Genomic DNA, 26,086 nt, shown 5'->3' with positions numbered 1-26,086 from the left:
TTGATTTCACATCTTTATTGTGCCATCATGTGTCATCTGTTGCTGCCCATCGGCCCTAAAAAGGCTCGGGTTCAATGTGTCTCGAACTTTCAGTTTAAGACTGGTGTTCACACCCCACAGAGACCCGGTGAGACTAATGATGAACGTAAAACAAAAGCTGAAGCAGCATTCTCAAGTTCTCACAGACAGGTTAAAATATGACTTTAAATACAAAAACAGCATTCATTCAGACATTCGTTCTCTATATCCCAATTTCACTTATTTCTTTTGATACCGCAAAAGCTTCACCGAAGCACATACATGAAGAGAAAAAGGACACTTTAAACCTAAAACACAAAAGAATAGAGTTTTCTGAACCTGAAACAGCCCCTTTGAAACACGGGGCACTTAAAATCTACCGTAAAAGAAGCATTGTATATGCCAAATAAAAGCAGCATGTCGCACAAGACACATTTGTTTGAACTTATGCTTCCTAGTGTCATCATTGGAAGGCGAGAAAGCAAAACAGCACACATAAATGGACAAACGTGGGTGGTTAAAAACAGTAACAACCAGCTATGACATTAAAACAGAGACTGATCTTTTCCAATCTGAACTGTATTCTGAATTTAAAGGGACAGCTCACTCCAAAAAATTTTAATTCTGTTATCATGTGCCAAAACCCGAATGACTTTCTTTCTTCAGTGGAACATAAAAAGAAGCAGAACGTAAAAGCTGCTGAAGCTCTAAAAAGCACAAAAATACCTCAAGTCTATTTGACTCATGCACACCATTTTAAATCTTCTGAAGCTATACGATAGCTTTGTGTGGGGAACAGACTGAAGCTCACTCAAAATTAGAATATTAACTTACGTCATTCCACACTTGTATGACTTTAATTCATCTTCAAAACACAAATGAAGATATTTTTAATGAAACCTCCATTGAAGTTCCATTCAACCAACACTTTCAAGCTTCAAAAAGGTAATTAAAGGCATCATAAAAGTAATCCCAGTGACTGCAGTGGTATAATCCCAATTTTATTTGTTTTGTGTGTGCAAAAAAACAATGTATGAAAAATGTTATTATACGTTATATAGCTGATTTTGCTATAGGGTTTGGTTTATTTTTCAAGATGGTGCTAACGTGTGAATGTTTTGGATACCACAGCTGAAAGAAATCAGTAAGAATGCATTACGGAGTGCATTTCTCCCTTAAACATGTATCGGAGATCAATGCGGAAGTGGTTTGATTTTGGTTGAATGGACTGTCAGTGGATTAACAAAAATCTTTCAGGTTTCATTAAAAATGCATTTGTGTTTCAAAGATAAACCAAAGTCTTAAAGCTTTGGAACATCATGAGGGCGAGTAAATGATGACAAGAGTTTTCATTTTTGGTTGAACTAAGTTGCTGACTGAAAATAGCCCTCTCCATCATAACTCTGAAATCTTGCATTTTTGCATGTTCAATCTTGGCGGTTTGTTTTGACATTGACTGCTGGGTTTTCAATGCAAATTTTGCAATCCTCAATGGAAACGGGTGATATGTGCATAAACTAAACACAGATGGAAGCATTCGATTTTTAGCTTAATTTTCAGAAATGTGCGCTTTAAGAAAACTAAAAGATATTTTGACGGGTTTCCATCCAGTGACACCAAATGTCATTGGCTCTTGCGTCTCATAATTTTACATAGAGTGGTAGCTTTAAATATGGAAATGGAAGATATAGAGGAGGGGGAGATTTTCAGAGAATAACTTTGTTTCTCAAGACTCAAGTCATTTCCATTCATGCAATCATCTGACCATTACTTGTAAAGTCTTCTTTTGTGTTCCACAGAAGAAAGTCAAAAAGATTGACATGATTATGTGAAATATTCCTTTAAATCATGTGTACATTGGAGCAGCTAGTGTAACTGAAGTCTCCAGCTCTTGTGTTGTTCTACACCAGTTTCAGTTCAAGAAAGAGTGTTAAAAATTATTCGTAGTTGAGAACCAAACTCGTGGAAGACCAGAATTAAGTGTGAAATATTGTAACACGATATACAAGCACAAGTGTATGTATGAGCGACAGATCACGGACTGATCTTCAGCAGGGTCAGATCTTCAGGCAGTCTCAAATATTTCAATCCACGTCCTCGTACTTTGCGATTTGTGTGTGGCTGAGCAAACGCTGTAGTAACGGACGAAGCAGGTCCTCCAGATGAGGCGTTTTTCAACTCAAAGGATATTCAACGATGACATAAAGTCACAGTATTACGAAACTCAGACTCTTGTTTCCTGACGGACGGCGTTCGTTAAGTGTTTGTTTTGTTGCTGTATGCGATGATTCCATGCAGTGCTGCGTCTCCGAGCAGCTGAATCACGTCAAGTGAGAGAACGTATCAATCCATTGGCAGAAATTCATGACGATTCAACAAGCTCCGCCTCCTCTGCTGAGACAGCCAATCAGGGGGAGCTTTGTCTTACAGTAAAGTGCACTTCTTCAATCTGCTTCTGAAGTTTTGATATTAATGCTTCAAAATAAGCATAGCGATACAGCCAGAGGACTCCAGCCACTTGCCTCCAACAGCTTCAAATACCAATTTTGACCACTGTTTTACAGAGGAAAATAATGTGCACAGTTTTTTTTCGTAACAAAGAATAAAAGTGTAAAATCGTTGAGATTTGGGTCTTTGTATCATAAACCCACACCGTAAACTATGTGCTAATAAGACTCCGAACCTTGTAACAACGCATTTAGATGACATCTGAACATTGATTTATAAAAGCAAGACTCACACATGTCCACTTCTGGCAGTCTTCTTGTGCAAATTTAAACGTTTTTTTCTCTCGTAGATTCACCCTCAACCAGTTCCCGCCCTCAACAGAAGGTGCCTTGACTAGTAATGGGATGGTCTTAAAGACCTCGAGTCGTAAACATCACTCTTGTGGACTGTTCTTCAGGGCCTTCGGTACACTGCTCCATTTGTTCGAGTTTGCAAGGCTACCTAATGCGACCGTCTTTTTTGACTGGCCCCAGTTCTGATTTGGGGTCCGAGGACAAGGAACTCCAAGAGGTCTTGGTGCAGAGCCCTATGGTGGGACAGGAGGAGGTCTGCTCAGAGCAAATGTCTCCCGTGACCCAGAATGCCCCGACAGAGCTGTCCACCCAGGCCTCCAGTGGCTTCCCCACCAGGGAGGTCTTCTTCTGCGCCTCCTGCAGGGCGGGCTCACTGGGCGGCAGCTTCAACACGTGGGCGAGCTGCTGGAAGCTTTGCTCCAAATACACGTTACCTGGTGGACCTGCGTGTACCCAACCATGGTCTTCTGAAGAGAAGAGAAGAGCATTAAACACTAGTAACAATGTTGCTTAAAATATTATATTGTTTTATATAATTAAATAAAATCTGAATATACAGAAAAATACTGTTCAAAAGATTTTTTTTTTTTAGAAATTAATTATTTAGCAAGGACACATTAAACTGACCAAAAGTTTCAGTAGAGGCATTTATGTTACAAAAGATTTCCATTACAAATACATGAATCCTGAAAAAAATGTATCATGGTTGCCACAAAAATATTTAGCAGGATGTTTTCAACATTGTTAATAATAGGAAATGTTTCTTGAGCAGCAAATTATATAAGAATGATTTCTGAAGAATCATGTGACACTGAAAATTCATCTTATATGTTAAAATATATTCAAATAGAAAACTGTTATTTTAAATTGTAATGATATTTCACATTGATGTCTCACCTGTGCGCAGGGGCTCACGTCCCTTGAAGGCCAGAGGCATGACCAGAAACCGAGCTTCAGCTACACGCTCCCACAACCGCAGCACACGCACCGTCCACACTCCAGGCCTGAGGGGGCGCTGAAGCGGTGGCTTGTATTGCGTAAACTCTGCCTCAACATCTATGCTGATGTCATAGGAAGCTGCTACTATGTGTGCTGGGTCAATCCACACTATGGTGGCTGTCAGGTTGGGTCCACGAACCCACTTCTGAACTGCCACCGGCTCGTCTAGAGGTCCCATCACACCACCGAAGTTACGGAAGATTCGCTCCTTTGGGTCCCACTCGGTTCCGACCTGGTACAAAACAGCATGCACAAAATATACGATGTTAAAAGAACTACAGAATTAATTTACTCTATTCTCTAATCGTACGTTTTGTTTTCTCTTTTTGTAAATGTTTCATGTATGCATTTCATTTTTTTTTACTTTATAATGTTTAATTAAAACGTCACAACTGGATCTTCCAGTAAAACAATAAACGATGTGGTGACATACTTCTCCAAATATTTTAGCCTCTTAAACCCTGCCCCTTCCTAACAATTCCTTACAATTAACGGCAAGCTCGCATTCAGATCTGCCTCTATCCAGTCTACAGCCAAAGTATAGAAAAAGTCCCTGCTCTTTTTTTTTTTTTCCAGTAATCCATTTTATGCCAATGTATGTTACAATACTGAAGAAATAATCTGTCGCTATGTCCATTATATTGTGACTTAAGTATACCAAATAATTTACAATGATCTCCCTGTTCTTCTCACCTCCAGGTGTTTGAGGCGCTCAAACTCATGAAGGTTGTGTTCCAGCTGCAGAGTTGCTTGAGGAACAGCCCACACCTCCAGCATTTCACGGGACCTGGTCACCACATTCTGCACCTCCTGCCTGACCAGGTAACCCTGGAAACGGTCATCATAAAAATAGAGGTGCACAGAGACGGGGTAGCCAATTGGTTCAAACCTGTGGGTAAAAACAATCAAATTAATCATCTGATGGACTGGAGGAATGGATGTATGGTTTGAGATGGAGGGATGGATTGGGACAGAAAGATAAAGATGGACTGGATAGATGGATGGATTGGGATAGAGCAGGGCTGGGCAACTTCGGTCCTGGAGGGCCAGTGTCCTGCAGAGTTTAGCTCCAACCCAAATCAAACATATGTAGCTTTCTAGTGATCAGGGTTGGAGCTAAACTCTGCAGGACAGTGGCCCTCCAGGACCAAAGTTGCCCAGCCCTGGGATAGAGGGATGTATTGGGATAGAGGAATTGAGATGGACTGATGGATGGATGGATGGACTGGGATGGAAGGATTGATTTTGCTGGAGGGATGGAATGGGATAGAAAGATTGAGATGGATTAGATAGATGGATGAATTGGTATGGAAGGTTGGATTCTGAAGGAGGGATGGATTGGGATGGAAAGAGGGATTTTGATGGAGGGATGGGATGGGATAGAATGATTGGGATGGACTGGATAGAGGCGAGGATTTAAGCAATGGATATGAGGGATGGAGGGACCGACTGGAAGAATGGATGGATTGGGGGGAACAAATTGGGATGGATTGGATGGATGGGACTGTCACCTGCAGGCCTCAGAACTGCTTTGAGTGGTCTCCCGCTTATGGAGGCCCAGTCTAAAGAAGGAGGAGTATGCCGTGAGGGCCACATCATTGAGGGACGAGACCCCATCAGCCTGCTCGAATAGGCTCTCCCAGTACGCTTTCAGTGCCACTGTGCCCGGAGGGTACTGCCCATACAGATGATTGTCCAAAATCTCAATAGACTCCTGGTTCACTGTGGACTCAAACTTACGTGCGAAGAACGTGGGCCGTGTTAGTTGCTGTCATAGGAGAAAAGAGGGGTTGAGGTGGTGTCAATATCTATGATCTAGCAAGAAAAAGCAATTTGCTAAGAAAGGCACTGGTTCCATTCCCTAATAATAGCGTGCACGTTGTACACATTGTTCATATGCACAGTTAGTGAAAGAGGCCCACTGTGATCGTTTCAATATTGTGTGGCTTCTGACTCACTATATCTGCAGGGATCACTTAACAGTTCACTGACCTGTATTCTGATGAGTTCTGAGGGTTTGAAGTCATTTGGTGAACAGCCGCACCAGTCCACAATGTGCTTATACTGGCACTTGCAGCCCAATTTCCGGTTCCAGTTGGTCACACGCAGATTATTGTCAACCAAAGTATCGCACATGTGGCTGTTTCCCAACACTGTGTGAAAGAAAGACTGAAAACCAGACAGAGAGGAATTACTTAATATACCCTCAGGGACACAGCACTTAATGTTTACAGCTCACTGCTGTGCCAATTAAATAAAATTAACATGGAGTATCACATTAACAGACATGAATTTATGATTCAACCAGATTTAATACACAACAATAACAGTGATTCATCCTGCTTCTTTAAATGGGCCATATCATCTTTTATTATTTTATTTTATTAGTCCAGTACCTCAGCAGGCAGAAGAGCGTAGGTGTAAAACTGCTTGAGCCCCGTCACCAGCTCGTCCTTTGAGTTTACCACATACTCCACAAACTTGCGCGTGAGGGAGAACCAGTCCGAGCCTCCTGACACCTCCAACCCCTCGGGGATGGTGCGCTCGCCTAGACGCCACATGTGGTTGTCACATTCGTGGAACAGGCGGTCCAAACCCTGCTTCTTAATGAACCTAAGTGACAGGAGAGAGCAGGGTGGTGACTGATGTTATGATAAACACCGTCACGGCTAGTTAGGCTGCATTATTTATTTGAGGCGTGTCAAAAGTGTCAAGACGGTGTAACTATCCTGAAATCATGAGTGACAGGAGGAGAAAATTTAAAATTTAAAATAAAAGGCCAAAATTTCTTAATAGAAAGAAGAAAAAAAATCTTAAAAAGTAGTTTGGCAGAGTCTTTTATTATTGACCTCCAAATCCAAATCATTGTAGTAAGCCAACCAACCAAACAGGAAATGATAACAGAGGACACTTGTAGACCAGTGTGTAAAGCATTAGTGAGTTATATAAAAAAAAATATCTACCGTTTTATTTTTAGGCATGGCAAGGATAGTGCAAGTTTATTTTCAAGTGGCAAACTCAAATAAAATTATAATATTCATGATTAAAATATTCAATATTTTTGTAAAGAATGTATTTGAAAACCTTTTGAAAATGCATTTTTTCGGTGTAAGGTAAAGGTTATTACTTCATTACACCACTTGTCAATAAATCATTCTTTTTTCTTCATGAAAGCAACATGAAAACAAGGATTCATTTCTTAATTAGTAGGGCTGTTAAAATATTTAATCGCGATTAAATCACACGATTGTCATGAGTTAACTCGTGATTAATCGCAACTTAATTGCACATTTTTATTTGTTCTAAATTTACCTTAAATGAATACTTTTCAAGTTTTTAATACTCTAATCAACATGGGCATGGACAAATATGGATGCTTTATGCAAATGTATGTTTATAATTATTGAAACCATAGTCAACATAGAGCATGAAGACTAGACATGTTTCAAAGGTCATAGATGTTTTTCAAATAACTTGTTCATGTCTATTAGACACATGAAAAAACAAGTTCCAGGTTCCCTTTAATTCTCTTTCTTTACACTGAGCAATTTACTTACACAAACCTGTTTGTGCAGGTTTGTGCAAAAATGCAGGACAGGGCAGCTCACTTCTTCTGAACATGCAAAATGTACATTTATTATTTATTATTACATTTGTTTGCCTCTGTGTCCACATACTGTATTTTGATGCAGCTAAATTCTCAATAAAACTGTTTTCACTGATAAATTTGACTGTTTCTCTTGTCAGACGACGGAATGAATATGAAATAGTGACTGAAACGTGACCCATTAAAGTCCACGGACATCCGAAGTATGCTTTGGCCTTAAGACTCCATAACCAGCTCTCCCTTCCAAGATGTTAATCTGCACAAAAATCCTGATAATCGACTGATAAAAACAAGTACACATCATCGTCTGATGAAATCAAATACACACAAGATAATGACAATAGCTGTGCTGTCATTTCGGCTATACTTGCATGTAAAATTAGAGAAGCAACATAATATCTGTGTTTAACAAAGCGCTGCTCCTCTCCGTCACTCCCTGAACAGAGCAGATGCACAGGGGGGTATAGTCACTAAAGGGGTCTGCAAAGTTGGCAACACTCCAATCTCCAACTACAGGCTAGGCCATGGGTCAAACAGAGAATGCGCGCTGCATTAATCGCGCGTTAATTGTTAAAATGAATTTGCGTTAACTTTGACAGCACTAATAATTAGACACAATTTAAAACTATATTTTGCTTTTCATTGTCTCAGATATCCTTATTTATCATGGACCTAAAAATAGAGGGATTTTTTAAATAAATATATATATATATATTTTAAGTCTCCAATGCTTACCAAATCTGCATTTATTTGATCTAAAATACAGTAAAACAGTGAAAAATTTATTACAATTTAAAACATAACTGTTTTCTATTGTAATATATTTTGAAATGTAATTTATTCCTGTGATGCAAAGCTGAAAGTGTCACATGATCCTTCAGAAATTATTCAAATATGCTGATTTATTAGGAATGTTGAAAAAAGCTATGCAGTTTCGTATTTTTGTGGAAAATGTGATGCATTTTTTTCAGGATTATTTGATGAATTTAAAGTTTGAAAAACAGCATTTATTTGAAACAAAACATTTTTGGTAACAATGTCTTTATTGTCAATTTTAATAAATGTAATGTGTCCAGAATAAGAATATTAATTTATTTTAAAAATGATTTAACTGTTGTGCATAATTAGGCAACAGTATGAATAGAACAATGATTTAATGCATATTGTTTGGACATCAAGTTTCCTGAAGTCTTATGATTTGTGAGTACGAAAGCATCAAAACAGAGATGCTTCAATTAATAAGTTTGATTCATTCTGTGAATGAATTCAAACATTTCAATAAATGAATTCACTCTGATCCAAAAAAACAAATATGCATAATCCCCACCCACAATCAAAGTAGATAATCTGTGATGCATTTAGAGCATCCCTAGATGCAGACAGCATATCAGAACTAGTAACCCGACCTGAAATAACCTCAGAGTTGAATCTAAAATGAGTTTACCTTGCGTTCTCTCTGCCGTGAGACTTCAGGAAGTTCTTGTCACGGTTCTGGGAGAGAAAAGCCACAAGCTCATCGTTGGTCCTGTTTTAGATGATAGTGAGAGAGGAGAGAAGAGAAGAGATAAAAACGAGGGATTATGTCAGAAACCCAGTGCTGACTGCAGGGTGGCGTGGGTGACGTCTTCATCTGGAAGGAATTATCTGCTGCTGACAGGATTTGGTCGGTATCAACGTCTTACATGTGCATCAGGCCATGTACACCGATTTGGCTTATTTAGCTTGCTTTAAAAAAAAAGCATCAACAGCTGGAGGGATTGTGAAATTGTAAGGCTCTGATGTGTTAGAGAAATCCTCCCGAAACAGATTGCAGAGAAAGAGACCGATTTGCAAGCATCATCATGCTAATACGCAATGAGAGCGGCTCTGACTTGACATCTTCAGACACAAGCTCAAGGGAAGGTTCCTCCATATGCATCTCTTAAATCAGTATCATCAATCCATCTCATGCTTTTTCACTGACCTCACAGCAATGCACTTTGGGATTGCCTCCTTCAGGAAGATAGTACTGAAGACATCATCCTAACAACCTTTTGAAATAGCTTCATCCAACTGACTAGTCCAGGGTTGCCCAAACGGGGGTTCGTGAGGGGATTTTTGAGTTATTAAAAAGATAATAATTAACAGAATTTAATGTAAAGTAAAAAAGGCTGCACAATCCATGTTAATAAAACTGTAATCATGAAATATGGACGTGCAGCTCATGATAGGTTCAAGGTAAAGGACATTGTTAAAACAGTCCATGTGACATCAGTGATTCAACTGTAATTTTATAAAGCTACGAGAATATTGTGTGCGCAAAGAAAACAAAAAACAACTTTATTCAACAATTTCTTCTCTTCTGTGTCAGTCTTCGACATGAGTCCCACGACGCATGCGCATAGTAATTACATGGTTTTATTGAAACTGTTAAAATACATATGCCTATACATAATATGCACATAAACAACTTAAGTGCTTATGAGGATACTCGCCAGGATGATCATTTTGACGTCATTTTGTGTGTATTTGGCCACTTAAGTGTAACAAGATTTGCTTGCAAACTCAATTTGGTACTCGCAGCGCGTGCTTTGGATGTGACTGAGTGCACAGAAAAGCGCCTCTGGAGAGCGCGAGTGCCGAATGACTTAAAAAGATGTGGAAATAATACATTTGTGTGATGATGCAACAATGACCGATTAGGAAACTGACAATTGTGTCAACTCTACTGAAACGTGAGCTAAAGTCTTGTATCGCAGTGTGCAGCTCTAGATGCGCCGATGTGAAGAGAAAGTCAAAGAGAGAGGAAGCACTACAGCTGAATCACTCACGCTGTTTTCAAATGACTGATCTGATTAAAGTAAACTTAAAGTAAATATTTTGTGTCTAATAGGTTCAGTTGACAAAAGTTTGGGAACCCCATGACTAGTCAACTAATGACTTCAAAAAAACTGCAGTAGAACTGATTTTATCATCCAGTTTTAGTTTTTTTTTCTTTCAGAGCCCTGTCTAAGGAGATGCTGACCTGGTGGGGAAGTCGGTGGCACTGAGGTTGATGAAGAAATCCCATTTCCAGTCCAGCATGGACAGAAGGTCATGCATGCTGTGCAGGTAGGCCTTCAGCAGACTGGCCCCGCCCCAGATGGTGACCATGCGCCAGGGTGTAGCTCTCACATTGGGGTAGAGCTCCGCCATCTGCAGCACCTCCCGGTGCATGTAGTTTGAACGCTGCAAAGCACAATATAACAGTTTTCAATCATCACCAATGGTCTTGAAGATGAGTATATCAAGAATTTTCACCTTTGGGTGAATGATTCATTAAATATTTCAATCACGTTACTGCAGTAGTGTAGTTCTAGCAGTCAGCTTCTGCTGCAGGGAACGGGTAGATTTCTTGTCAGGAATTCAGTTTAGCTCTGAAAGACTTTAATTTTAAGAGGCTAAAACCTGAAATAGCTTCAAATGAAACACTAGAATCAGACGAGACAGGCTTATAGAGAGGAAGAGACTGAGCAGATGTTGTGCCAAATCGTATCAGGGTGTGAGAGAAGTGCTCCTCCAGCAACAGGCTGACAAACTTCAGCTCTACACACACGTCTTTGTTCTCCAGCATGTGAGCTGATGGCCATTGACCTTCTCTAACACTTCAGTTCAAATCAAAACTCAGATCCACAGGGCTGTTTTTAAGAGTACTAAAGCATTTGGTGTGGAACTGTTCAGTTCATTTTGGGTCAAACTGGCTTTAGCCCATGATAACTTGGGCTGGACTATGGTTGGCTTGAACTGGTGTGGTTTGCAGTGAATCAAAATCCAAAACCTCAACCGAAACCAAGCATTCTGGACAGCCTGAGCCAAAACCTGAAACCAATGCTAATTTAAAAAAATATATATTGTGTGAAATATAAATGTACATAAACTCTCTGTAATTGGGGTGACTTGACAATAACATACAGACTCAGGTAACTACATGAGGTAGGGTTAGTTAGGGGTAGGTTCAGTAGGTTAGTTCCTAGTTATTGTAATTACTACAATAAGTACATAGTATGTACACGAGGAACAGGACTGTAAAATAAAGTGCTACCAGATTTTCTTTTGGAAGCTAAAAAATTTGGTAAGACTTTATTTTAAGGTCAAATCCTCGCTATTGACAAACCATTAACTACGACTTTTGGCTCAATAAACTCCTAATTTGCTGCTTATTAATAGTTAGTAAAGTAGTTGTTAAGTTTAGGTATTGGATAGGATTAGGGATGTAGAATATGGTGATGCAGAATATCTGCTTTATAAGTAATAACAAACAGCCAGTATGTTAATAACAGGCATGCCAATAAGCAACCAATTAATAGTGAGAATCGGTCCCTATACTAAATTGTTACCAAAACTTTTGGTGCATTCCTATATGAAACCTAACCTTGAGGACACTAACCACTCCTTATGACAGAAAATAAGCATATTTTAGCACTTATTATAGTATAACCCATTTCTCATAGTTGTTTGCTCTGGAATTTAACTTAGGAAAGCAGTTCTCAATTTTCACGAAAATAAATAAATCTGAAACCGGTGTTGGCATTAAAATGTTAATTCTTATTTCACCACTGCTGAATCTACAGTGATTTCTATTTCAGCAGTCTAAAGTAAATGTCATGCTCTTCAAATGCAACACATCTACCCACTGTTTCTACACAGCAAACAATGTAAGCAAATCCCCACTCTTATGAGCCAGCTTTTCATTGGCTCTTTCAAAAAGACTCACAATTCAGTCTTGAACTCACAAGTTCTCAATTAGAATTGACTCAACAAATTACAGTTGTTCTTGACTTAAGTTGCAGTCATGTTAGGGAAATTTCAGCAAAACCTAGCCAGAAAATGTTAAATTGTCTATTGTTAATAATGTAGCAATGTATGAAGCACAGAAGCCAGCTTTCTGTTGGTCAACGCGGCAAACCCACATGACCAACTTAAACGTGGTGAAATCTGTGTGGGAAATATTTCACCTTCACTCGAAACTCCTACTGAAATGGCTGGATTTTGCAGCAAAAACAATTGCTCAAACCGAGACCCTTGTTATACAGAATTTATGGTTTATGAGGCTGTTCTTAGACGCATACAAATGCTGAGCAAATTTTTGTTTCCAGTGAGTATCTTAATGGGGAAAAAAAATTTGTTGGGTTCTAACTTACCTTGTCCACATGGATGTAATAAAAGTGGTCTTTGTGATAGATGGCTTTGAGGAGACGTTTCAACTGTCGGACTGCTCGTCCATGAACCACCAGCATGAAAACCACCCTGACTGGGTTCTCCACCTTGGAGAGGTCAGTGACAGTGAAATCTGCATGCTGGACCGCACTGGAGATCACTAAAGACGGACAGGGAGAAAACGAACAAATTCTACATGTCAAATTTGAAGCATGACTGGATGTGGATATAATGATTGAAGGAGTGCAGTTACCATGCTGTGGGCAAAACTGAGGCAGAGACTGAGGCATGAGCTGTCCTGCTTGGTGCTGGCACACGATGTTGGCGATCTCCTGTCTGCACTGCCGTGAACCTGCACGGTGGAGGGCAGACAGGGCGTCCTTGCCCGAGATCTCACATTTGGGCACAAAGTCACTGTTTGGGACTTGAGGAGCACCCTCAACGCTGCCCGGCTCTCCAGGTGCTACTAGATGGATTTTGGCCATTTCCCCTGCCCGTGATTCGCTGAAGTTACGGCTGCTCGAGGGATCATAATGAGCGGCTTTTTCTACCACCACTCCATCTTCCGGCCCGCCCAGATTCTTGTCCTTCAAAGAGGGCTTGTTTCTCCATCTAGACCCCCTTCTGATAATGGTGGTGACGGCAGGCTGATCCTGGTGCTGCCTCGGCTGGCCATGGTTCGCCCCCGACAGGGAGTTTTGCCTCTCAAAGGCCACAGGGTCCATCTTCTGCTCCTGCCCATTGTGGTCGGGCAACTTCGACCGCCTGTGTTTCCGCTGAGAAGGGAACAGGGTAAATAAATCAGAGGCGTGATACCAGATCCCTCCTCATCAGCGCAAATGAGAAAATAGGATCAAACTTTATTCTCAGAGGAGGAAGTCTGTTTTAGAACAGACTGATGATTCACACTCCGAGAACAAACTTGCTGACGTTTCAAGGTACCCAGGGGCACAACGTGTTTGCTTTGTTTCTCATTTGTTGTCTCCCTGGCTCCAGTCGTGGCTATTTTTAGCATCGTTTAGTGGCGGGAATCAGAGGTATGTAATGAGGACTCACAGAAGGAGGTTTGGGTGAGAGCTTGGCCAACACAGAAAAACACTCAGCGCCATTATCTTACAGTGGCATATTTTAGGAGCATTAAGATTTACTGCATTAAGCAAGAGTTATTGGGTTTAGACTGTGATATTGGTCTCTCAATTTTAATTAATATTCATTTTAATGAACTGATATTGATTCTTAAATCCCAAGATTGATCTTTTAGTCTATGCTGATTTCAGTTGATGCATGAACAAAATGTCACAAAACATTATTTGTAGCATGCCCCCAATCCCCTAACTGAATTGTGCATTGTTCTTTGTTACTTTTGAGTCTATTCAAATTTTTACGCAATTCGAACAATAAGTATAGTTTTGGTGCTCCTTAATTTGGCATGTCAGATCACTGTAGCCAACTCTTTTCAAGCAGCATGTGAACGATCATCTACTACTAGTTACAGTACAAAATACACATGAATGAACATCAGAAGGTGTTTATAGAAACAATACAACTTGCTGAAATGTATCGTGTCATAATCACTCAGTGTTTCGAATGCATAAAGACACCAATAAAACAGCTTGTGTACAATATTACATTTACCTCAGGAATGCCATTCAGTGTCCAACTGTCCATAGCTCGATAGTTAAATTAACTCTAAAAAGGAGCAATCTGCTAAATATTTGCACTGTGTTTATATTTCAACAACAATTTGATGTAGAAACATAATTATAACATTAGAAAGTTGACATAAAAACATACTTGCATGCAATATGTTTGTATACAACTTAGATTTTGTATTAAACTCAGTGGTAATTATATCTAAAAGTAAACTGCAACTTTATAGTTCTGCTGTTCACATTAATCTGTAAATATTACAGTAATGCACCAAGTGAGAGGGTTTCCTGTATATTTTAGAGTTTAAGAAAAATGGACATGTACCTAAATGCTTGAGAATCATAATCGAATCAAAAAATGAATATCAGTACCTAAGCATGGTAAATATTGCTGCATAATACTATGTGATAAATATAAATGAAAATAATATCAGAATAATACAGGGGAAATTAATTGCTGAATAAAATCATTTTTATTTTCTTTGCACACAAAAAGTATTCTCATAGCTTCATAACATTACAGTTGAACCACTGATGTCACATGGACTATTTTAACAATGTCCTTACTACCTTTCTGGGCCTTGAATATTTCAGTTCCACTGCTGTCTATGGAGAGTCAAGAAAGCTCTCGGATTTCAAAGATACCTTAATATGTGTCCTGAAGATGAACGAAGGTCTAACAGGTAATTAATGACAGAATTTCCATTTTTCAGTGAACTATCCCTTTGAATAGAGTCTTTTAATGTCATCTAATGATTCTTGATCTAAATATGCCTGACAAGACTTTTCGGTATATTAACTATTGTTACACTGAATAACATTTTAGTGGGTGTCTTCTGTAAATCATGGCAAAAATGTATGTTTTTTTGTTCAGAATTTTTATTTTGTTAATTAAATTAAATGACATTCTAATCTGCGAAGAAGAAAAAATTCCAAGCTGTATTAAACTTTTGTTGTTTTGATGCTTCAAACCCCCTTTTTGCCTTTGACCCATATAATATGCAGCAGAAGAAAGTTGACTCTTTACTGATGTTGAAGTTGTTACTATGGCAGCTGATGTACACATACCCAACACAATCTGAACAAACCGATTTCATCACATGCTGAATGACAGTGCGAACACTGAGTCCTAAACACTGGTGTGTGCAGAGCGAAGCAATCCTAAGAAGAGCATGATAAAAGCCTTATCAGCACACCTGCCAGTGATACTCCAGTGCTGAGCGCAAACACAATGACTTGAGGCATGTGGCCACACAATCCTAAACAACTCCATTATGATACATGTTTCCTCAGCGAACCCAAATGAGCACATGACTGCACACATCTCAGTGTAATGCTCAACAAGAGACTCATGATAATGTGAAAATAAGATCAGAGCAAGGACAGCTCTTACTGTTAGACTCAACACAGCCCAAGCACCAGACATCGATTTCACTGAAATCCCAATGGCACTGGGCGTCTGTCCCAGCACTGACGCAGCTTGAAGCCAAATGAAGAAGCTTTTGACAGCGTTTCTGTAATTCGCGCTAAATTTAGTCTCATCATTGGTGGATTCTCCAGGTTTTTGCTAAAAAAAACCTACTTTATCCATATTCAGATGGTGGACTAGTCATCCAATAACCAAGTCAGCGAGGAATGCCAACTACTTTATATACTTTAGCTTAAATATATTTGGGAGAAATAGTCTCTATGGCACCACGGTGGAGAAAATAATGCGAAACGCAAAATCTGTTTAGTGCACATGCATTCTACATGTTTAAAAAAAAAAAAACCTGCAAGTAGAGTAAATCACTCACGTATGCTACTAATTTTGGTGACAGACAAAATAATGCCTGTCGTTATTCACTAGCACACATTGTGCTCAATCTGGACATGGAGCCTCATTGAGATCCCCATATCTCTGGGACTGAATGATGTAGGATCTTGAAAATTAATGTTCCAAAAGAAAAGTTTATTAAGAACTTGAATCTAAAATCATATTGCGATATCTTTAATACTTCTTGAGTTATAGGCACGCAAACTTTGAAAAAATAATATTTATGGCACTCAGACAGGTGTGTTCAATGCAGTTGCTTTGATGGAAGTAAATGAGATCCAGCTCTAGTTTCAACATTATGTGTGACCCTGGAGCACAAAACCAGTCTTAAGTCGCTGGGATATATTTGTAGCAATAGCCAAAAATACTCTGAATGGGTCAAAATTATCAATTTTTCTTTTATTGCCAAAATCAATAGGATATTAAGTGAAGATCATGTTCCATGAAGATATTTTGTAAATTTCCTACTGTAAATATATCAAAACTTAATTTTTGATTAGTAATATGTATTGCTAAGAACTTCATTTGGACAACTATAAAGTCGATTTTCTCAGTATTTAGATTTTTTTGCACCCTCAGATTCCAGATCTCGGCCAAATATCGTCCTAACTAGTGTTGTCAAAAGACCCGGTACTTCGGTACTAAAAAAATGAAAACGTCACGGTACTAGGTTTTTTTAAGTACCGGTGGTACCGAGTACCCGGTCAACCCGGTTCTTGACGCGTACGGACCTATGATTTCCGCGATGCAGAAAACGCGGACGGAATTCGGAATCCAGTTATAAAAACGGAGTTTACAGTTTAGCACGGAATGTCACGGAATTTGTCAAAGTTTGGATGAATTAATCAAAAGTAGGTCGTCACACTTTAATCAAATCGCGACATGGACTAGTATCTGTAAATATTAAGCCGCAAAAGTCGATTCAGATATGAATCCCGCATGTTCTGCGAGTCTCTGGCCGTTTCTCAAACGGAAGGCTGCATCCTCCGGAGGTCGCATTTGTAGGCTGCATACGTCACAAAGAAGATCTTGTTTTAGTATATTAATTAGGGCTACACGATATTGGAAAAAACTCACATTGCGATATTTTGTATTTCTGCGATATATATTGCGATATGAAAAAAAAAAAAAAACTCCAGATGACTTGAAAAGCTCTATATTGTAGTTGAGTAAATCAGCATAGAAAACTGAACAAATTACAAACATAGATAAATATAATAGAACAAGGATATAACAGTGCTTTATATTTTTTCCAGTAAGTCTAACAGTATTCAGGTATACTGGTTGAATAATCAAATGTAAAACAACACTGTATAAATTAAATCTAATAAATCTGTTAAAGCTACAAAAGTGATTTTTCTCTGTGTTTTGCTGTTTGATTAACATTCATGACACTGAAAGCCTTAGGAACATTAAACTGCTGTGAGCCTATACTATCCATTTTCTTTATCAATTTTTTACCTTCGCCTATGCATTTTGACAGTTTCGCGCCTATGTGTCATTTCAGGCACAAATATAGACACGGAACTGAATGGAATTCAATGTTCACATATATCTGAGTGGCTCTCACCGGGTCTACAAAGGGCGCTGACAAAATACAATAGAACCCATTATAATCAGTGATGCCGTCTACACTGGATGCGGCACGACACGGCAAATCCTTGCGAGTAAATCCCTCATTCTTTTTATGACGTACTGAGACAAAGTTCAAAGGATTTGCAACGGTCGCTTTTTCGCGTCCAGTGAAGACAGTGCGTCGCGGGGTGGCGTGATCCTATAGCTGTCGCGAAAACGATCAGTATAAATATAACGGTCAGTATACTAAAAATCGCACATCCTGCGATGTGACTATCGCGGATGTGCATATCGCGATATCGATGCTGAAACGATATATCGTGCAGCCCTAATATTAATGGTTATAAATTTGACCATTATTCTTAGTTAAGTGTAAATTGTTGTAATATGCTTTTGACTCGCAAATGTAATGCTCAGTCAACTGAAATAAACCAGGCCTGATGACGTATGCAGCCTACAACTGCGACCTCTGGAGGATGCAGCCTTCCGTTTGAGAAACAGCCTCTGTATGTGTGAATGAATGAATGGCAGAGACGCGCGTTTTTTTTTTTTTTTTTACACTGAAGCGCGCGTATACACATAATACGCCTACCAATATCTGTGTAAAAGTAACATTACAATGCTACCATCTTTCTGAAGTCATTTTTACCCCCCTGTAATTTGGCTCTGAAAACTGCCATTTTGACCTCCCTCTCCAAAATCGTGGATTACTAAGTAAATATTCATCCACGACATTTAATATTTTTGGCTTTTATCACTATATTTCTATCACTGTGGCCGTGTCCGCACAGCTTTCAAAGTATACTAAACCCGCATGAGGCGCAAATTGATGAGTACAACACATGCGCAGTACTACCTAGTAGATTCATCCAGTCTCAACATTTGCCTCGCGTGTGTGCTGTTGTACGCGGACACATCCAATGACGAAAATTACGTTATGCGGACAGTTGTACAACATGGACGGCCGAAGTATACTTTGGGCTTTAGAGACAAGCTGCTAATGTTACCAAAACGAGTGTATATGTAAAACAAAAACTCAAAAAGACTCTTCAAAAAAAAAAAACATCCAGTGGTAAAACAAAGAAAAAAGCTAACCACAACTTCGCGTGGCATGCTGATGTGGCTCTGGAAGTATGTAATGGGAGAGGGAGGAATAACAAGCAATTCCCAGCACTTCCTGCTATAGGCACATTACACAGCAAGTCTGGGTCTATGCCACACGTCTGCTGCCCACACACAAAAACAATGGACTGTGGGAAGAGGAATGACCAGCAGCCCTAGACCAGTGTCAGACCATACAGCACCAGCAGGCCTCATTATCAGGAGCTGTTTGGACTTTCAAGTTCAGTCGTTTCAAAACGAACAACAGCTTTGCTTCTAAACACAGTGAGTTGCCTACAGTATGTAGGCAGTATAGACTAGTTCAGAAAGGAAGGCAGCATTGTGGAGAAGGCAATTCCAAAATACACTGCAGTGAGCTCAGTGAAACAAATGAACATACAGAGTATATAAATGATTAGAAATAGTATAACTTATATTTATCTAAAATATTTTATATTTATAAATATAACTCATTTAATACCTAGAATTAGTAGCAAAATAGGGCAATGTAACTGTAATTGGCCATTTTATCCCAATATTTGTGTGTGCTGTGTAAAGTACTAGGCTGTTAGTTTGCCAACGAAAGTATTTTATACCCACAAGATTGCACAAAACTTACAGCATAAAGGGCAACATTAACAACATCTCATAGCTGACAATCAGATGACAGCTGTCTGCACACTGCCTCTCACCGGAGTTTACTTCATACACTCAAAAATAACCCACAAAACAGGGAAGTTTGAGGAGTTGTTGTCACAAATGGATCTACACTGGATGCAACTTACACATTTGGTATAGAAGTTTGAACAAATGAATGAATCGTATTCAGAGCTGGTCTAAAAATTCTAGAAGCAAATTATTTTCATGACATTTTGTTCCATTAAATAATTCTCAAATGTGCCTTTGAATGTCAGTGTGGACAAAACACAAGACTAAAGGCCCATTTACTCTCAGAACAATAACTATATTATCGCCCACACCAATGGACAATAATGTTGTTTATTATAAATGCACACTGCAGTTTTGTAATCTGACATTTTAAATGTCTGAGCTCTTTGAAATTGAGCAGGTTTTGAATGGTTGCCAATGTTTTTAGTCATTCATTAAGGTGAAAAAAAAAAAAAAACCTCCTATGTTGTTATTGTTATTCTCAGAATTAGAGAGATAATTAAAAAACGTATAGCTATAGTTATCATTTTATTTATAATATTTGATTTCAACTGGCCCAAAATAATCATCAGACAGTAGCTATGTTTTCATCCAAAGTTGCAAGTGTAACGGACACGAGCGGCGTGGCGTGGCACGGCACAACAAAATACAATAGAATCTATTATAATCAGTGATGGCGTCTATACTGGATGAGGCGCGACACGACAAATCCTCTAAAAGTAAACTGATGCCTCGTTACATTTATGACGTACTGACACAAAGTTCAAGTGATTTTAATGCAACTGTTGCGTCCAGTGTCCAGCGTGGCAAAATCCAGTTTATTCTGCATTCAGCAAATTAATTTCGTGTTGAGCTATGAACCTTATTGGGAAAGCATAGCCGCTTTGAAATGACCTGGAACAATTTGTCCCAAGAACTTTCCCCCCCCCCCAGACCTGTTGCTGTCTGCGTTTCCATCGCGGTCTAGTACCGAGAAGATTAAGCAAATAGTCTGGTGACGTAGGTCTGCGAGCGTTTCTCAATACCAAGATACCAAGTATCTGACTTGCGTCCATAGTAGTTCAGACTTCGCAAGTTCGGGAGTGTGAACTCCCGCGGACGGGACAATGCGAGTCCGGTAATCCTGCAAACAGCAGCATACTTGATAACGTCAGTCAGCTCGCCTCGGCTACTGCAATTTTCCTTACAATAAGATGAAATATGGTATCAAACACCACTGCCTCTTTTCGTTTTCATTTAAACATATTAATAGCCTCAGAAATGTAGTTCAGGGAACGTACATTCATTACAGTATTGCCTCTTTTAATTTTAACATATTAACAGATTAATAGAATAAAGACCAAAGATTACCTGTTAGATTTACCCAAAACGAATTATATCTCATGTTTAACCACTACAGAGACATCAGAGGCAGCGACAAATGTCAGAAGGACTAGCCGAGGTGAGGCTGCTCTCATCAGGAAACATGAGCACTGAGCGCCCGGTGATCGTGTGGAGCTCACGTCTCTGAAATCGGCGAAGCACTATTTATAGTCTTTATAAATAAACCGCAGATTTGAGTTTTAAACAACTACATTCTCGCCCGAAATACTTTCAAAACTACATTTCACGACACAATAATAGTAATATTTAAAAATTATGCGAATATATGGTGGTTGAAATAAAATGCGATAAAATTAAATTTGATCTTTCTTATTTAGGCTACAAATTTAACTATTATTTCTTTGATATTTATTTTAGTGTTGTGCAGGCTGCGTGTTCACTCACGGTGACGGAAGTGCTAAAATAAACATGCCTTTTGTTAATAGATGTTTAAGCCTTATTTATTTTTTGTGTTTCAAAAATTTATATTTAAATTATCTAGCTATATAATTAATATAAATTATAATACTGCGCTACCGACGGTAGTTGGTCTATTACCACCATGGTGGTAAAAATCTGGCACCGTCACAGCCCTACTAATTATGTCTATTGTGCCTGTTACGTGCTATTCACTTTCACACTATTGCTACAGTCCTGAAAAGATGACAGAAAATTTACTTGTGATTGCTGTTTGCGGGAAAACATGAGTGCAGTTGTGTTTTAGATCAGACATACAATCGTGAGTGTGTGCGACCTGAACGCAGCAGTGAATGATGAGATATTTTCCTAAATAAAATGATCTGCTAGAAGAACTGCATGACAACGCATCAAGTCTGTTCCGTCTGTATCGTTTCAGTGAGCTTTTTGAGGCTTTACAGATGTGCATTAATGATTTCTGACGTTTCAGTGTGGATAAGAACCTTTTGGAAAATGCTTTAAAACGCTAGTGTGGACAGAGCGTTTGAAAATGAAAATGGCATTTTCAAACGTATCTGGATTAATGTAGACGTAGCCCGAGTGTCGAGGTTTTTTTGGTGATTCTAATAAATTATTTAGTAAGTGCCTTTCCATCAAAGACTATCTGCATGTTTTCTTAGTGAAGAAAAAATATCTACAATTAAGTGCACAAGTTCTTGTGCACATTTAAAGATTTATTCACATTTTAACATTTCCATCCCGTGATTTTTTTTTTTAAGCGATGCCTCAAAATTTGAATGGATGGAAACATAGCGGTATTAATGTAGCAGTACAACATCTTCCCTGAATCTGCAGTGTGAAATGTACAGGACTGACACCTGAACAAATTATTCTAATGAGCTGGATTGACATTTGAAACGAAGTTAAGGCCATTTGTTGGATTACATTTCTAAATGTGATACCTGTTCTGAATTTGATCATCATTTGGCAGTAAATGTGATAAGAAACATTTCTTTCCTAAAAGTACTAAATAAGGCCATTAAGGAACCTGAATCGTTAAAGAGGAATCGTTAAATTCCTTCTGATCCCTCTGTAAGCAGCACAGGTCACTGCAACATCACATGACCTGCAGTAACTCATTCTTCCAGTCTCAGACACCAAAGGCAGCAAAATCAATGGCCTCTTTCATCACACTGAGACTCGGAGAGAGAGGTCAGGGAAGCCTGCAGATGTGCTGTGGTTGGAATAAGAACAACTTCTTGTGCAGGGATCAGTTAGGACGGTTGACTTGTCACCAAACAATCAGTTAGTCGACTAGTGCGTAAAGGTTCATTATTTCTGAGTGGGTTCAGGTCATTATGTCCACACAAACAGCAATTTGCAGACAAACAAAGCAGTCAGAAGTCATTCAGTTGTGTGTTAGTTAAGCATATGCGAACTGCTTGCACCAAACTGAAGTATACTTTGGGTTTAAGTCCTCTTGTGAGCTTTAGATTCTGCAGCCTGACTCTCGCTTGAGCAACGACGACAGCTGATATTAGGACACCTTGGGGCTGAATGGCACATACTTGCTGGGCTGTACACCTGGACGGTAACACTCAGTGAAGAATGGCCACTGAAAAGAAAGGCTTCTTTAGCAATCAAACATGCACTTTCTCTTGAATTAGAGAATATTGCAACAGTTTAGCTGTAATATGTGCAGTAGGTGTCCACTACAGAGTATCAGCACAGAGAAAGAGACACATGGTAGGTTTCATTCCCATGAGAGCCAATTAGGAGAGAGACAGCAGGAAAGCATTCACGCAAACATGTGAAACGTCCCACAACAGACACTTTGGGAGTTTCTCAGGGTGGCAGAACTCCATTCATACAGTCCACTGTCATCTCAACCAAATCTTCAGACCATAAATGGAGTATGTAAGCATGTTTATCAGTTACCTTGTCCACTAACGTGAATGAGGACTTAAATAAACCGTAAAGAAAGATCAATAGTAAAGGTCTTGAGAGAATAAGTTAAAAAATTGGTAAGAGTTAAGTCAGTACCATCAGTAAAGGACACTTTATAAACTACTGTTCAAAAATTTGGAATGTTTTTGTTTTTAAGAAATGATTTTTTTATTCAGCAAGAATCCTTTAAATTGATCATGACAGTAAATGCATTTATAAAGTTACAAAATATTAAAAAGAAATGTTCTATTTACGAAATAATCTCCACAAAAATATAAACACTGTGATAATAATCAGAAAGGTTTGAGCAGCAAATCTGCATATCAGAATGATTTCTGAAGGATCATGTGATATTGAAGACTGCGGTAATGATGCTGAAAATTCAGCTGTCGGTAAAGGTTAAAAAAAAATTTAATTGTAATATTTTACTGTTTTCACTCTTTTAATTACATAAATGCCGTCTTGTTGAGCAGAGGAGACTTCACAACTACTTGACCTTTGAGTTTAAGACTCTTCATACACTCATAGATCATGTAGGGAATCTGTTTGACGCAGGATGACAGCAGTGAACTAAAACACGGAGCAGGAATCCAGACACGACAGCACATTCCTGATACTCGTCACAACTCGTAACCTTTCTCAAATGTGTTCACCTATTACTCAAGAGTCCTTGAACAGCAGACAGTTATTTATTGACTTATTAGTTATGCAGGCTTCTTCTAAGTTCACTTACAGTTACAGTTCACTTATTTCTGGGCCAGTCGTCCTGGACTAACCTGAGGTTAAGTGTTTTGATCAAGGGCACAATGATTACCGTTCCTGAATCAACCCAGCTGGGCTTTGAGCCACCTCAGATGTTTAAACACTACGCCACATTTTAAGCTGCAGTCGTCTGAGAGCCGCAAAGCAGTCACACATGGTTCATTTCACTGACAGCAGTTTACAAACCATGTCTGAGGCAACAGAATTAAAGTATAACTTAAAGACATAATGAAACACAAGTGGTGACAGATCTCTTCCTACATATTCCGATGTACATACAAGTGAAATGGATTAATGAAAAAGAAAAAAATAGTTCTGTGTATCAGTTGTTGATATGTTTCCATACAGATCACATTGTAGGAATTCACCAGGACTCAATTAGAGTTTCAAAACTTAGCAAGCGCCCTATCTAGACAGCAATTTTGGCATCACAATGCACATTCTGAGTCAACAGCGATTTTATTCTAAAAAGATAGTTGACTAGAATTTAAGGCTATAATGCTCCATAATGCTGTGAACTCTAGACGGCATAAAAACGTACGCAACATGAGTTGCCTTGATATACTTAAAAATATAGGTTCTTCATTAGCATCTTCATTAGTATTAGTATCGACCAAGAAAATGGTTCTTTTAGGAACTGTTCACTTAAAAGTTCTTTAGGGAACCAAAAGTGGTTCTTCTAGAAAACTCCCTTTAGAAGCTTTTATTTTCAGTTGTGTAGCCAGCATTTTTGTGTATTATAATCTCAAAGCCTAGTGAGAGACCTACGGTACTCTAAAATGCTGTCTAGGTTGGACAATTCATTTTAGCCCTATACTGTAATGGTCAGGAAGATTGCAATAGACAGGAGGTTCACTAGATTCTCACACAGCGAAGCCCAAAATGCTATAATATATGTGGGCAGATTAACTGAATATAATGTGGTCTATACATGTAGCTCTCTAGGTTTTGATACTAAGATGACCAAAAAAATTCTGCCTACGTAGACAGCTCACTAAGTTTTGATTCAAAGCCATCATAGAGTTGTTATGGGTGAAGTCAGTCTGGTCATTTAAAACCTGACGCCGGTCAAAACAACCCTCTCTAAATGATCGACAACACAACACTTGATCAAAACAACTGCATTGTTTGTGTGTTTTATATACTATAACCTTCTCCGAGAAAGCAACAAACGCGTTTGTTAACACTCGACGACGCTATTACTGGAGTAACAGTTCAACCAATGGGACTGACTGACGGCTTTAGCTTAGCTTAGCATGCCTATCAGAAACCCTCAGATCAAACGGCGTAACTGAGGCACGGAGAACAGATTTGCCCGCATGAAACAGCACCTACCTCAGCCTCTCCCTCCTCAAGACTCCGCAGGCTCCATACCACCAGTCCCTGGATCAGCAAGATCGTTAAACCGGCCGCGATTGCGAGTTTATACCGTCTAAGGAGCTTCTGTACACGGGTACTCGCGACCATCTTTCCCCCGTGAATCGCATATAGCAGCAGCGAGTCACGTTAGCCGCGAGTGACTCACTCGGAGGGAGTCGACTCTGTGAATCAGACGGTGAATCGATCAGTGCCTTTTGAGAAAGCATTGTGGTTCAGAGTCTTTTAAGCAAATGATTCTGATTCAACTGAATCAAATTGAGAGTCAGTATCTCAATTCATATTCAGAGGAGAAATGACCAGGTGGCTGCTTGCCCGCGTGAAAATTATAATATTTGAAGCACATAATTCACAAATTCACGATTGTTTAAGAAAATGATGTAGAATAATTTTCATTTAATTTTATTTTTTTTATTGCAAATGGCACACAACAAGGCAGGGAACATCTAACAACATAAGGCACATCCACCATAAATAATACGAATAATCAACCTGAATAATAATGATTATACTCACAACAAAAATAGCAACAATGAGGGCGAAAAAAACACAAGGAGCAAGAATCAATAGTACAAAAAGACATCAAATAAAATACATTAAAATAATAAATATTTTGAGATAGAGATACTTAAAAAAAAAAAAAAAAAAAAAAAGTAAGTTACACAAAGCTCTGAAACATTTTCACAAACTCACAAAGAAATAATAAATAAACAGTTAATGCACGAATCACTCAAGTTTTCCTTGTGTTACAGGCCTGTCTCACTTCCCGATCATCAGATGTTCTTATCAGCAGGGAGTTTTATTACATTTA

General features: G+C 38.9%; 1 protein-coding gene across 2 annotated transcripts; it reads right to left on the bottom strand.

Annotated features, from left to right (window-relative positions):
- On the bottom strand, window positions 1-25,448 carry xylt2 (xylosyltransferase II). Of its 2 annotated transcripts, none has more exons than XM_058770413.1 (11): window positions 25,234-25,448; window positions 12,854-13,376; window positions 12,585-12,760; window positions 10,430-10,632; window positions 8,870-8,950; window positions 6,215-6,431; window positions 5,811-5,987; window positions 5,330-5,586; window positions 4,512-4,707; window positions 3,717-4,050; window positions 1-3,286 (listed from the first exon to the last, which is right to left on the bottom strand). In XM_058770413.1, the coding sequence occupies exons 1-11, from the start codon at window positions 25,363-25,365 to the stop codon at window positions 2,964-2,966; spliced, it is 2,619 nt and encodes an 872-aa protein (XP_058626396.1). In that variant the 5' UTR covers window positions 25,366-25,448; the 3' UTR covers window positions 1-2,963. The 2 variants fall into 2 exon arrangements, with proteins under 2 accessions (XP_058626396.1, XP_058626397.1); XM_058770414.1 differs by having other exon boundaries at window positions 1-3,283.
- Window positions 25,449-26,086: the final 638 nt, after the last annotated feature.

This window comes from Onychostoma macrolepis, chromosome 03 (genome assembly GCF_012432095.1).
Source record: "Onychostoma macrolepis isolate SWU-2019 chromosome 03, ASM1243209v1, whole genome shotgun sequence".
NCBI classification, from domain to species: domain Eukaryota; kingdom Metazoa; phylum Chordata; class Actinopteri; order Cypriniformes; family Cyprinidae; genus Onychostoma; species Onychostoma macrolepis.
The sequence above is the reverse complement of the archived record's forward strand: the minus strand, read 5'-3'. Positions and strand labels throughout refer to the sequence as shown.